Consider the following 14,261-nt stretch of genomic DNA (forward strand, 5'->3'; position numbering starts at 1 on the left):
TTTTCCGCTCTATAAGACGCACCAGACCACATGACACACCTAGTTTTTGGAGGAGGAAAACACGAAAAAAAATATTCTCAATCTCAGAAGCCAGAACAGCAAGAGGGATCGCTGCGCAGTGAAAGCAGCAATCCCTCTTGCTGTTCTGGCTTCTGGGATAGCCGCGCAGCCTGCATTCGCTCCATAAGACGCACACACATTTCCCCTTACTTTTTAGTAGGGAAAAAGTGAGTCTTGTAGAGCAAAAAATACGGTAACTAGGGAGCTAGAAACTCATACCCAGAGAAACATACCTATTTGGCTCTAGGTGTGCAGAATTGGCCGTGGCCTCAGATGGGGATGCACATTCTGCAGCTATATCTAAAAGGATGCATTCTAGATGGCTCTTGGTCAGGTGAGCATTGCAACTATAAGTATATGTTTCCAGATGCACACCCACACCTGTATGAATGCAAACCACACACACACTACTTGTTAAAACGTCTCTTTGGGCTGGGCCTTGCTGCTAGTTGGCCCCAGCGGCACTGATTCCAGTTTTGATTGATGGTAAAATGAAGAGCAATTAATCAGAACACCAATGCCATTACCATTAACTGATTCGACTGAAAGGGGAATTTTCTACATTAGTTCTTTCCCCCCAAGGACAGTTTTAATTCCAGTTATTGATTCATTCCCAGCCTTGATTACACCAGTGGGAACTGTACAGTATCATGTAATGCAGTGCGAATTAACCTGCTAACAATTATTGCCCTTGATTGGGAGATGCAAAAATATTAAATTGCTTGGGTCACAGTTTCACACTCCCATTGAGAAACTGCTCAGAAGTGACCTTTCAGACTACCGGAGAACACCCCAACCCCCACTTAAAACAGACAGCTTCTGTTGATGGAGGAATTTGCACGCTTAAATTACCCTGAATTATTCCCTGGCAGAATAAAAAACCTAATTCCCAATGGTAGCTTTCCAGTAAAGTAGATTTTCTGTGAATGAAAGTATATGCTCCATGATTTTATGAGCCATTTCTCTGAAGATAATGCACTTTTACAGCTAGGTCTTTGCACCAATGTTGAGACCTGACACACACACCCCCAACACTGCAGCCAACCATAATCCCTGTGCTGCATAACTCTTGCAGCAGTTGAAGAAGAGTGGCTCATAGAATCCTAAGTGTTGGAAGGGACCATGCAGGAATCTTTCACCCTACTTGAGGCTCAAACCCACAACCCTGAGATTAAGAGCCTCACATGCTACCAACTGAGCCGTTGATCTAGGATTAAAGAAGAATAGAGGGCAAGGAAGGCTTGCGCTATAGCCAAGGATATGTGACAATGGCCTTGGGTAGGTTCTACACAGGAACACAAACCTGGAAGCAAGAATGAGCATCCTTTTGCCATTGTAGAATCATAGAATCATAGAGTTGGAAGAGACCACAAGGGCCATCGAGTCCAGCCCCCTGCCAAGCAGGAAACACCATCAGAGCACTCCTGACATATGGTTGTCAAGCCTCTGCTTAAAGACCTCCAAAGAAGGAGACTCCACCACACTCCTTGGCAGCAAATTCCACTGTCAAACAGCTCTTACTGTCAGGAAGTTCTTCCTAATGTTTAGGTGGAATCTTCTTTCTTGTAGTTTGGATCCATTGCTCCGTGTCCGCTTCTCTGGAGCAGCAGAAAACAACCTTTCTCCCTCCTCTATGTGACATCCTTTTATATATTTGAACATGGCTATCATATCACCCCTTAACCTCCTCTTCTCCAGGCTAAACATGCCCAGCTCCCTTAGCCGTTCCTCATAAGGCATCGTTTCCAGGCCTTTGACCATTTTGGTTGCCCTCCTCTGGACACATTCCAGTTTGTCAGTGTCCTTCTTGAACTGTGGTGCCCAGAACTGGACACAGTACTCCAGGTGAGGTCTGACCAGAGCAGAATACAGTGGCACTATTACTTCCCTTGATCTAGATGCTATACTCCTATTGATGCAGCCCAGAATTGTATTGGCTTTCTTAGCTGCCGCGTCACACTGTTGGCTCATGTCAAGTTTGTGGTCAACCAAGACTCCTAGATCCTTTTCACATGTACTGCTCTCAAGCCAGGTATCTCTCAAACCATTGGTATCCTTTTGCCATTGTCTTGACTCAAGGGGCCCTTGTAACCCTCCAAATGTTGGATTCCTGCTCCATCAACCCTGCCCATCGGGGTTGGAGTCCTATAACAGCTGGCTCCCAACTCTGGCCTGGACTCGCCTTCCTTACTGGTTGTCATTTTGGTGGCTCTTAGAATACCATTAAGGAATAGTTGTGACAAAGAACCCTAACACCCCACTTCTCAATTCAAGTAAGATGCTTGGTGTAAGGGATTTCAGAACTTTCTTTATTCCTTTAGAGGGAGCTCTTGTTCAAGAAAGCATGGAACGACCAGTTTTGACGTGAAAGACGCCTGTGTACTATGGAAGAGACTATGACAACGCATTAGGGCTTGCAATATGGCGCTGTTGACATTACTGCTGTTCAAGGAACCGCGCCAATGATCACTGTCTCCAGTTATCATTCCTGCCATACTAGCAATGGCAGCCTTATTAACGTGTGCTATATAGTTATAATTCCCAGTTTGTTCCTCTGGAAGTGTATCTGTGAGTCAGGATTGTGTGGTAGGGGAACACCACCAGTGATATTATAATGTTTATGACAATGAAAATCGGATAAGCCAGCACTTGAAAGATTTAGTCTTTCAGCAAAATCCCAGATGTTTACTCAGAGGTAAATTCTATAGGTCCTTACTTCTAGGTGCATAGGATTGCAAGCTTTGACTATACTTAAGAATATTCTTTATTTAGACAAGCCTTTGGAACTCGAATGGCTCTTGTGGTCAGTAAATTCTTTCTGCCATGCTGTCTTATAATATCTAGTTATACTTCTGCATTCACTTTTTTTGAGGGGTGAGGCAGTGGGCTTATATGTTTCTGAAGAATGATGGAATTTACCTTGGCTTTAAGTATGGCGGGGTACAAATAATTTCAGTTAAAACAATTTATAAAAAGCTAAGCGCTGTATATAAAAATGGTAACACGACCACAGTTCCTGCCTTTATGGGCACAGTCCGCAGTAGACAAGACCGTAAGGGAGGATAAGGGAAATTTTAAAATGGAGGAGATGCAAGTGGAGAGAAGAAGAAAAAGTTGAATTAGAAAATATAAGAATGAGATGAAGTTTTAAGGATTCTTTTAAAAAAAATGAGGGAAGGAAATGAAGCAGTATCTCCATCAATATGCAAAGTCTATAAGAAATTATCGCTCCAGAAGATCCCATTCAATGCAGTCGTTGTCAATCTGCTTCCAGTTTTACATATTCACATTTACAGTACGTTCTGGGGTTTTGGGGGAGAAAAACCCCTGTTATGCTGGAATTGCTAGTAGTGTTTCTAAACTGTAGTAGTATGCAAACTGCTTTGCCATTAAGAAGAATCTACTTGCAAAAAAAAAGGGCTAATTATTTCTCAATGTGTTTAGAAAATCAAGGATTTTGGGAAACGTCAGTCAAATAAACAATAAAGATAGAAAGCTTTATATGTGAAATTAACATGATCTGCTTTTAAACATCTATTCTATTACTGCAGTATCTTATAGCACAACCCCATATATGTTTACCTGAAAGTAATCTGAAATAAGTCCAATGTGATTAACTCCTTAGTAAGTACACAGAAAAATTGTGCTGCGTGTTCCCCCCTCCCCCAAGATAAAACCATTTTGGGGAAACCACAGGGACCTCTGGAAATCAAGCCAAGATAAACGACGGATCCATCAGCCTTCTGCACATTGGATTGAGTGACATTTTGTAGCAGAGTAAGACCAATAGTGTATAATACATCTGGAGACCTTGTGAAATATTTCTAATATCCAGATCCCTGGGATTAGATGGGTCTACTGAGAGAAGTGAAAAGCAGGGCAGAATCGGGGCAAGAAGGCAGGACCTTGGCTCTGTACCTTACCTCTGTATTGGGTGTGTCCTGCAAATTGACAGTGTTCTGTTGTGCCCCTGCCTTTCGTTTCTGCACACTGCCGGTATGGTCATGTATGGTTTCCATGTAAGCCTGGTGAACCCAGCAGCCCCATTCACAGATACTTGGAACATGTTCCCTCCCATCTCCCCGTTTCTTCTGCACAAGCAAGAACTTCACATGGCATTGCAATTCTGAAGTGTGCATGCATGCGTTTTGCCATGCAATTGTATACACATTGATTAAATCAAGCCGCTATACCAATATATTGCTTTATTTCTCGGTAGTAGTAAATTAAGGCTTTATAGTGAGTCACAGAGTACATGCCAATCTAAACATTAAAGCCCATTTGGAACCAAGTTGTGTTATCCTTTTCCGTTTAGCGCAGCCAGCAAGATACCAACTTTCTTTTAGAAAAAAAAAGAAAACACCCTCAAATCTTGCGTAAGAGACCTTATAAGTTCAAAAGGCCCAGCTCTTAACCATTTTCCCTTCAGGACAGACTTACTGTGAGCTAAGGGTGGTGAAGAGAGTAGCTGGCAAGAGATAAGAGAACATCCTACTTAGTAGTCACCTTCTAATTGGAAAGAGGAAAGAAATTAAATGGATGTTAGCTGGTATATCATAGCGTTCCCCAGAATAGCTTGATTTGAGATGATCCCATCAGCCAGGGGCAGAGGAAGGGGGGCGGTGGGGGTGGTCCACCCTGGGTGTCACCACTGAGGGGGGTGACAAAATGGCGGCCACCACTCACTGTGGGGCCTGCAACGCACCCAAGCCATGTGTCTCTCCTGGGAGTGACGCGGTGGCTGGGGTGTACTTGGCCTTTAATGCGGTTGGATAGATATGATCAGTTTGTAGAAGGAAACTGCATGACATTATGAGTCTGCCCATGGAAGGGCAGCATTGTACTGAAAGAATGGACATGTGTCTATGCATGTATGTACATATGGAAGCCTCACAAAGGTAATCCATTTCACTTAAAACTAATCACCCCACAAGCTATTCCATTTGTCCCATTGATTTTAGTAGCAGAGATTTAAGCACATCCTTCAACACTATCATTGCAATCACTGGGACTTTCAAGAGCTTCACTTTGCAGGGTCATAGGGAGTGCTACTACAAGAATTGTTTTCTTTTCTTCCTTAACATACAGGTTTTTCCTCCATACCAAGGCCACTGATTAATTACATCACCTGTCTCCAGTGCAGCTATTTTTTAAAAACTGGAAAAACAGAGTGTTTTCCTTCCACATCTCCCTATAAGAGATGTTTTCAGCATCTGAACTGCCACTCAGAAACCAGTTGTCACCTGACCACGGGGGATTCCGCCTGAAGATATAATCACCCAGGGCTGGTTTTCATATCCAAGGACCAAAAAAATGCTTTGCCAAACACAAATTGGAATAGCATTTCCCGAAATACAAAGTATCTGCGAAATGATCTTCCATAAAGAAAGGAGGAAGGAGAGAGAATTTATCAAGCTTTCAAAGGGCAACGTCTTGCTGTTAATCTGAGTAGCTGTGTTTTGGGAAGAATTTGGTAGTCTAGAATGAAGGTGGCAGTTTCTCTTACATCCAGGAGCCTACCCTTGCAACATTTAGCCACGGGAGAAGACTTTAGGTTAAACACAAAGCATGGCAGGCAATGGGTGAGCCCAAACATAGCTAGCCAAAGCCCTGAAATAGAAACCCAAAGTGTCTTCTGCAACATATTGACGTTCTGTGGTGGCAGTTGTATTGAGGTTCCTCAGGATTCCCTAAAGCTACAGTCTGAAAACTACTGATTTTGAGAAAACTCCAAAATCTATGTCAATTATGTAGAGGCAGCAATTCTCTGACCCCTTTTTAGGCTCTGAGTGGTGATTTCTGAGGGTGACAGTGCTCTGATTTCCCTAAACAGCTGGTGTCCTTCAGTCATGATTTCAAACACACTGACTTAGCATCTCTGGCAGTCCTTTGACAAGACACCCACTTGAGTTGTCATGCCCACATGAGATTGCAACTGAGTGTCCATAGGACATTGCCTTTTAAGTCTGTAACAGTGCAGAAATGATAACAACTGGTCTGACTTTTGTGGGTTTTCTTGCACTAGAGTGTACAGCATCGAAAACCACTGTTCCCCAAGGCTATGACCTTACAGGCTAATTGCTTTACTGTCTGGGAAATATCTCTCTGCCCCAGACAAAGAAATAGAAAAGGCGAGTGGAAGTAATTTTAACAGCACAAGGAACCAATGCCAGCAAGAAACAAATATTGGATGCCTGTGACTCCTATCAGATGCTACGAGGAGGATTTTGCCACTGAAAATTACAAAAAAAGGCCATTGCCTTAAAAACCTTTAGTAATAAAAGAGGGTTTCTCTTCTCCAAACTGCAAGTGTCCAGACTCACTTTGTATGTTGGATTTGCTGTTTTTCTGTCTCAATGAAAGAGCAGTTCATATTTTTCAAAAGTTCTGGTGTCCTTCATATTTGAGGTCTTCCCTGGTTTATTGAATTGGTTTCAACTTTGCTTCAGGTTATGGAAAAGCACCTGCAATACAGCAAGGCTTCTGGGTTTTAGAAACCAAGGAAAATGTAGTTTTCTTAAATATTTTCAATTAAGAATCCATCAGCTAAGCCTCCTTAAGTATACCTAAGAGCTCCACTCAGACTTATTACACATCCCTGGTGTTCGTGGGGCATCAGAAATATAGCCTACGTTTAATAGCTGTTGTTTGCATTATAAACAGGGGGAATATAGCTGCACTCAGAAAACTGTACCAGTTTAAAGAGGGAAAACGTGAGCCGCTTAAAGGAAATTTGTGAGAACAGAAATCCCTGGTCTGGACGCTCGTGACTTGACTCTGTAAGCAGAGCCTATCCTGTCCTCCATTTCCCCTTCCCGTCTATGGGGATATTTATAGATTTATGAATAAACTAGAAAGTGCCTGCATGGGTAGAAAGGGAAGCATTTGAAAGACAAGTCCTACACAGAGGGCAACAGGAGGAGGAGTGAGGAGGAGCGGAAAAAGGAAATGGGGATGAAATTGGGATGGGTGAGCACTGGCTTTGCTGAATGAATGTTAAGGAATTTCGGTCATAAGGCCTTTCACAAATGTCATAACACTTCTTATTCATGCCTTCTGAAGGAACTGCCTTTAAACCTCAAAAAGCTAACGCTTCATACCATCTTTTCAGACTAATAAAAACATGATGGGCATGTATACTATTGACCTTATTCCCACTGGTCTCATTTCATGTTCTTGTGGCACTACATGGTGAGCTCAATATTAATGGAAAGTGTCATGCGTGTATTGAAAGTGTAGACCTAGCAAGGATCCTACTGTGTTGTTTTGGGCCAGCCATTCCCGAATTACAGTGGTACCTCGGGTTAAGTACTTAATTCATTCCGGAGGTCCGTTCTTAACCTGAAACTGTTCTTAACCTGAAGCACAACTTTAGCTAATGGGGCCTCCTCCTGCTGCTGCACCACCGCGGCACGATTTCTGTTCTCATCCTGAAACAAAGTTCTTAACCTGAAGCACTATTTCTGGGTTAGTGGAGTCTGTAACCTGAAGCAAATGTAACCTGAAGTGTATGTAACCCGAGGTACCACTGTACTACTGAGAGCCCAACCTCAACTTTTCTGTACATTGCCTGTTCCACAGAAAATGGTATAAAGTTCAACAGAATGGAATCCCCAAGGACATCTTCTATGGGGAACTGGCTTCAGGTACCAGGCCTGTTGGCAGACCAACTCTGCGCTACAAAGATGTCTGCAAAGATGACACGAAGGCTGGCGACATCAACCCTGCCCTTGCAGAAAACTGCATTGCCTAGAGACAGGCAGTCAAGTCATGTATCTGTAACAGTGACCAGAGGAGGAATGGCTGCTGGGAGGAGCAGAGAGAGAAGAAACACCATGGTGCATCTGCAACAGCACAACCAAACGCCTTAATCTGCCCCAGCTGCAATGAAACATGTTTCTCCCATATTGGTCTACACAGCCACAGCTCCAATGGTTTGACTCCCCCTCCCCAGGCGCACTCCTCCATCCTCTCCTGAGACAGATGGATGCCAACAAATGATATTTTAGACAATATGCAGCCTGCTGAACCAGGGTGTAGCTTTGCTTCTAGTAAAGGTAAAAAGGTAAAGGACCCCTGGACGGTTAAGTCCAGTCAAAGGCGACTATGGGGTTGCGGCGCTCATCTCGCTTTCAGGCCGAGGGAGCTGGCATTTGTCCACAGACAGCTTTCCAGGTCGTGTAGCCAGCATGACTAAACCACTTCTGACGCGATGGGACATTGTGACGGAAGCCGGAGCGCACGGAAATGCCGTTTACCTTCTCGCTGCAGCGGTACCTATTTATCTACTTGCACTGGCGTGCTTTCGAACTGCTAGGTTGGCAGAAGCTGGGATTCGAACCGCCGACCTTCTGATCAGCAAGCCCGAGGGGCTCAGTGGTTTAGACCACAGCGCCACCCGCTTCTAGTGTATTGCATCAAAGAGCAGACAGCAATGTAAGACTCAGATGGGAGTAGAAGGACTGACTGTGCCATGACAAGTTTTATGGGTTCTCTGATTGTCGCATTTGTGTCATAGGCTGGCCACCCATTGGCTAAATGAAAAGAGACAAGGCTAACAGATCCTGAGGGCATGAGGAGAAGACAGGCGCAGATTGCAGGTTTGTGATTATGAATTCTAACTATAAAGGATCTACTATAGTGTAGTTTTGAAATGCTTAAGAGTTTCTTTGGAGTCTAGCAGAAAGCATTGAGTCCGAGAAAACCCACGCCCTTTCAGATCGGGGATGGAAACGTGTGGCTTTCCAGATTTTGTTGGTCTCCAATTCCCATAACCCTCAGCCAGCAAGGCCAGGCAAACTCCCGGCAAGTCACAGCTTCCCTGTAATTGTTTTAGAGATAAATTGTGATGGCAGGGAGGTAACGAGAAAAGAGCGTTGCAAGAGCTACAGATGCTTCTTCCAGGGGACAGAAAACTTTGATGTAATCTGAGTTAAAGGAAGGTGGCTTATGACACTCTTCAAAGAAAAGTTCTCAACAGGACTCATGACAGACACAAAGAGCAGGGAGCAGGCAATTTGTTCAGTGCTGAACATCACATTCAAAACACACCTGTGCCAAAGCTAGTTTGCTGCTGGTTGCATAATTACAATGACTCGTAATGACCAGAGTTGGGGGGTGTATTGCACTTCTGCCTTGACACCATTGTTCATTCAACTGTAATTCCAGCACTGAAAATGTAAAAAAAACTCACACACCCTATAACTAAAACAGACAAACCTGACAACCTCTCAAATGACAACATGGGCTAAGTCTAGATATTATGGCCCTAATTCAGCTAAAAGGTAGCCATGGTGAAGTTTTGTTGAAAGCAATGAGACTTGTCATGGCTTCTTCCATTTGTTCAGTAGGATTTCCAGTACAATCCTATGCATGTCTACTTGAAAGGAAGGCTCATTGTTTCCAATGGAATTTACGCCCAGGTAAGTGTGTATAGGGCTGCAGCCTTAGTCACAACTCACTTGGGCATTTGAAGCCAAAACCAAACTGGGACTTCTGTTACTCTCTTTCCAAACTGTACACACACACACACACAACTATCTTGTAGCTCAGTAACTGTAAAGGCTAGAGAATTACGTTTTTAAAATACTAAATGCTGGCATTTTAAAGATTTGAACAAGGCCACTAAAAGGTGTCTTAGGGACCAAATGTAGGTGATGCTAAGCCTCTATGTTTTCTGCTTATGGCACACAGAAAGTACAGTTGCTGTATACAGACATTCCGTGCAAGTGTACATACAGACATGTTTAATACTTTGCTTTCCTCAACAAGTGAGACCTGTCGCTTCAGAAAAAGGCAGGGTTGGTGTGCTCTATAATGCAGCGCTTGCAGTGACGTTTGACAAACCGCAAGGCTTCCACCGAGATCTCGCAATCCTGCACGTTCATCATCTGCAAATCAAAGCAGTTGGCCGCCACAATTTGCAGGCCTTGTCCGGTGATGCTTTCGCATGACTTCAGGCTCAGCCTCTTCAGATTGAAGCAGTTCAGAGCCAGGAACTCCAAGCCGGCGTCGGAGACCAGAGGGCATTTCCCAATGTCTAGTGACTTGAGTTTTGTGCAATTTTTGGCAAGGTACTCCACTCCGTGGTCCGTGATGCCCTCACAGCCCCGTGCGTTGAGGTATCGCAACTTGCTGCAGTACTTGGCGATGTAGCGGATGCCGACGTCAGTGATGCGGGCGCAGTGGGCGATGCTGAGGTACCGCAGGCGCAGCTCCAGCTTGGCGATCTCGCGCATGCCGAAATCGCTGACAAAGCGGCAGTCGCTCACGCTCAGCTCCCTGATGGACGTGCAGTAAATCATCAGGTAGCGGAGGCCTTCGTCGGTGATGCGGATGCAGCGCCGCAGGTACAGGTGTGTCAACTGAGTGCAGTGGGCGGCAATGGTGTGCAGTCCTTCATCTTCAAGGACAAAGCAGTCCGTCATGTCTAGGTAGCGGATAGAGATCTGTTTTCCATGTAAAGGAGACAACTTGATGGAAGCTTCACGGGTTAGGCTGATGCATGTAACTTTGGAACAACCTAAATTCGGGGAGGAAAAGAGAAGGTGGTTATTTTGTGGCTCTGCATCGATGACTACTTCTCCTTTAAGAAAATAAAATACCGTATTCTTTGCTCTATAAGACTCACTTTTTCCCTCCTAAAAAGTAAGGGGAAATGTGTGTGCGTCTTATGGAGCGAATGCAGGCTGCACAGCTATCACAGAAGCCAGAGCAGCAAGAGGGATTTCTGCTTTCACTGTGCAGCGATCCCTCTTGCTGTTCTGGCTTCTGAGATTCAGAATGTATTTTCCTCCAAAAACTAGGTGCGTCTTGTGGTCTGGTGCGTTTTATAGAGCAAAAAATACAGTAACCTTATTTAGCGGGGTCTTCTATGCTAGGAATTGGAAGCTTCAGGACCTGTAAAAGAGTTTTGGGAAATAATCCATAATACATTGGGAAAAAAATTATTTAAAAGTACTTAAAAAACAAACAAACCAGAATCCTTTTTGTTGGGGATAATTCAGATGGAAATTCCCAGGTGCCAGAAAAGGTTATTTATGTATGCTACTACTGCGGCCCATGTTTTGTTAGCCCAAACATGGAAAACGAGTGAGGTCCCAACCAAAGAAGAATGGCAACTTAAGCTGACAGAATATGCACAGCTTGCAGACATAACATATAGAATAAGAGAACAAGAAGAACATACATTTAGAGAAGATTGGAAAACGTTTATTGAATATATGGGAAATAACTGTGCACAGCTGAAAATGCTGGCAGCATTAAGATAAATCCAACAGTGTAAACAAGTTTTGATGGATGTAATGATGGAATACTGAATGGTTTAGTTTATGTAAAATGAACCATGGAAAGAGAAGGAGGGAAGTCATTGATATTTTAAGGCTGTTTAAATGAGTATTGAAAATTGTAAAACATTACACACACACACAAAAGGAATTTGAGGTTTCATGCAAGGAATATAATTAGTTAGCATCTTCAAGTAACACAAAATAGGACGTATTCCGCAGTTTGATACCTCTGTTTTGTTTTGTTTTGTTTTTAATTGTATGTAACAAGCAAGTAATATGTAAGTTTGGTGGAAGCTTACCTATCTTGATTGTGTCAGTAATTAATGCTATGTGTGCGCTCTGTATTTGTAAAAGGCCTCTGATCAATGTAACCAACTTTATTCTGGACTCTGGCCACTTGAGAGTTTGGATGGCAACTACACTTATGTCCTGGGCAAACTGCTGCCAAAGTATATGGAACGTGGCCACCCCTGGCTTGCACGAAACCAACTACCTGGGTTCATATTCATAAGGGAAGGAAAGACATGATTCACATGCTTGCACATTGGTCATTGCTGTAGAGGGAAGTGAGGAGCAGATGGGGCTCATCAACATGGGAAGGTAGCCCACATAGGAGAAGCAAAACTCTGATCCTAAACCTCCACTGCCTTGCAAGATATCTTCAGGAGAAGAAAATGCTATGGAGTAAACCCTACACAAATCTGGAGTGGAGTCCCAAAGATTGGATAGCGCCTTGTACCCATCCTTCCATCAACTCTGCAGCCAAGCTGGGGCCAAACATATTGCTCTACTTTCCTTTGAACCACTTCAGCAAGGCCAAGAGGGGGTCTTGTTGTCTGGGCAGCCCAGGACCTCCAGACACACTGCCCAGGCTTGCACCTTGGGGAGGTCACTTCAGTGTTGCTAACACAGTGGTTTGACTTCGCCTCCGGAGGTGTACTCCAGTGTTGAAGCAATGATTCTACAACATCAACTTCGTTGGACTGGTCATGTTGTACGGATGCCTGATTATCGTCTCCCAAAGCAACTACTCTATTCCGAACTTAAAAATGGAAAGCGTAATGCTGGTGGTCAACAAAAGAGGTTTAAAGACTTTCAAGGCAAGTCTAAACAAATGTAGTATAAACACTGACAACTGGGAAAGACTGGCCTGCGAGCGCTCCAATTGGAGAACAGCCTTTACCAAAGGTGTCATGGATTTTGAAGATGCTTGAACTCAGGACGAAAGGGAGAAACATGCTAAGAGGAAGGCACACTTGGCAAACCCTCACCATGATCAACTACTGCCCTGAAACCTATATCTTCACTGTGAAAGGACGTGTGGATCCAGAACTGGCCTCCACAGTCACTTATGGACTCACTGCTGTGTTCATGGAAGACAATCTTACTCGGCTACGAGTGATCGCCAAAGAAGAAGAAGATGACTCCATTGTCTCTTGAGACAGACAGATGCCAACATCAACACTGGTCTTTAGAGGGGCCCAGGTGATGTAACTGATTCATGCCAGTACCAAAAGGCTTTTGCCTACACTCTGGTCTGTATGATCCAAGCTGCTTCTCCTAAGGAATTATGATGCAATGGCAGAGGGTTAAAAGGAAGATTTAATCCATGCTGTGAGAGCTGCAAGCAACTTTGCATCATGTGTGTTGTATCTGCCATGACACAGCATGACCTATGAGCACGGCCAATGTAGCCTGCAGATGTCAGGAAGATTTCTCAGATGAATATCACCTATTTGGGGACTCCACAGCACCTACAAGAAAGGTAGGTAATTCACCCACCACCTTGTCATAGAAGATCTTTCTGCCTGTGGTTTAAATTTAATGACATTTTCCTGTGGCTGAAACCACTTTTCCTGTCCCAAACAATAAAGATGTAAAAACCTGCAGGCTCATAGCAGTTTTCCGCAGAGGAAATGTAAAGGATTTGAAATGGAAGGAGAAAGTTTCAAGAGAGCTGAAAGAACTTTGGCCAGCCTTTGAGATAATGGTTTGCAGTCAAGCTCACATGTATAGGAAACCTGCCCAAAACTGATCTCTCTCTTAAAAGTGGAAAAAAACTGAATGCTAACTTCTGTGTGGTTTTGACATGAAAATATTATTTCCAGGATACCTAATTGAACAGAACCTGAATGACTCAAACAAGGCCTTGGGAAACTTTCAAGCTGTCAAATGGTCACAGTAATATTCATAGAATAACTGGCTATTACTACTATTATAAATAAATTTGTATACGGCCTTTTCCTGCAGGTCTCAGGGCAGTTCAGAGGATAATAATATAATAATTTAATAATAATTTATCATTTATACCTCACCCATCTGGTTGGGTTTCCCCAGCCACTCTGGGCAGCTCCCAACCAAATATTAAAAATACAATACAGTATTAAACATTAAGAACTTCCCTAAACAGGGCTGCCTTCAGATGTCTTTTAAAAGTAAGATAGTTGCTTATTGCCTTGACATCTGATGGGAGGGCGTTCCACAGGGCAGGTGCCACTACCAAGAAGGCCCTCTGCCTGGTTCCCTGTAATCTCACTTCTTGTAGTATACATAATCAAAACAAAAACAACCCATTAATGTCCCCAACATTCTAAAAGGGAGTTGGAGGAGAGTTTTTGCCTGGTACCTAAATGTGTATAATGAAGGCACCAGGTGAACCTGGTTCATGCAAAGGACAGGTCTCACTGCATGGTTACAAATAGATTCCCAGAAAAAACGCACCTTTAGCAACATGCACACATTTGGAAACATGCAGGTGTACTCAATATATGTGCTGAGCTGGATGCACACCTCCTGCCCTTGCATGTTCAGTCTGTTCCACGTGATTATGGACACCAAACTCACTCATCCGCTCCCTTTTTCTGCCTTAATGCTCGCTCACCTAAAAGCTATAGATTGTGTGCACCTGCATCA

The 14,261-nt window shown here is 43.7% G+C and overlaps 1 protein-coding gene across 4 annotated transcripts in view; it reads right to left on the minus strand.

Moving 5' to 3' along the window:
- Nucleotides 1-4,250: 4,250 nt before the first annotated feature.
- FBXL7 (F-box and leucine rich repeat protein 7) overlaps nucleotides 4,251-14,261 on the minus strand; it is a 198,865-nt gene continuing 188,854 nt past the window's right edge. For 2 of the 4 annotated variants that reach the window (XM_083624713.1, XM_083624712.1), the window contains one exon: nucleotides 4,251-10,582. In XM_083624713.1, coding sequence (XP_083480839.1) covers nucleotides 9,846-10,582 — 737 coding nt within the window. In that variant the 3' untranslated portion in view covers nucleotides 4,251-9,845. The remainder of the gene's footprint in view (nucleotides 10,583-14,261) is intronic. The other 2 variants (XR_014550956.1, XR_014550957.1) reach the window with 2 other exon arrangements.

This window comes from Podarcis filfolensis (genome assembly GCF_964270895.1).
Source record: "Podarcis filfolensis genome assembly, chromosome: 7".
Lineage (NCBI taxonomy): Eukaryota > Metazoa > Chordata > Lepidosauria > Squamata > Lacertidae > Podarcis > Podarcis filfolensis.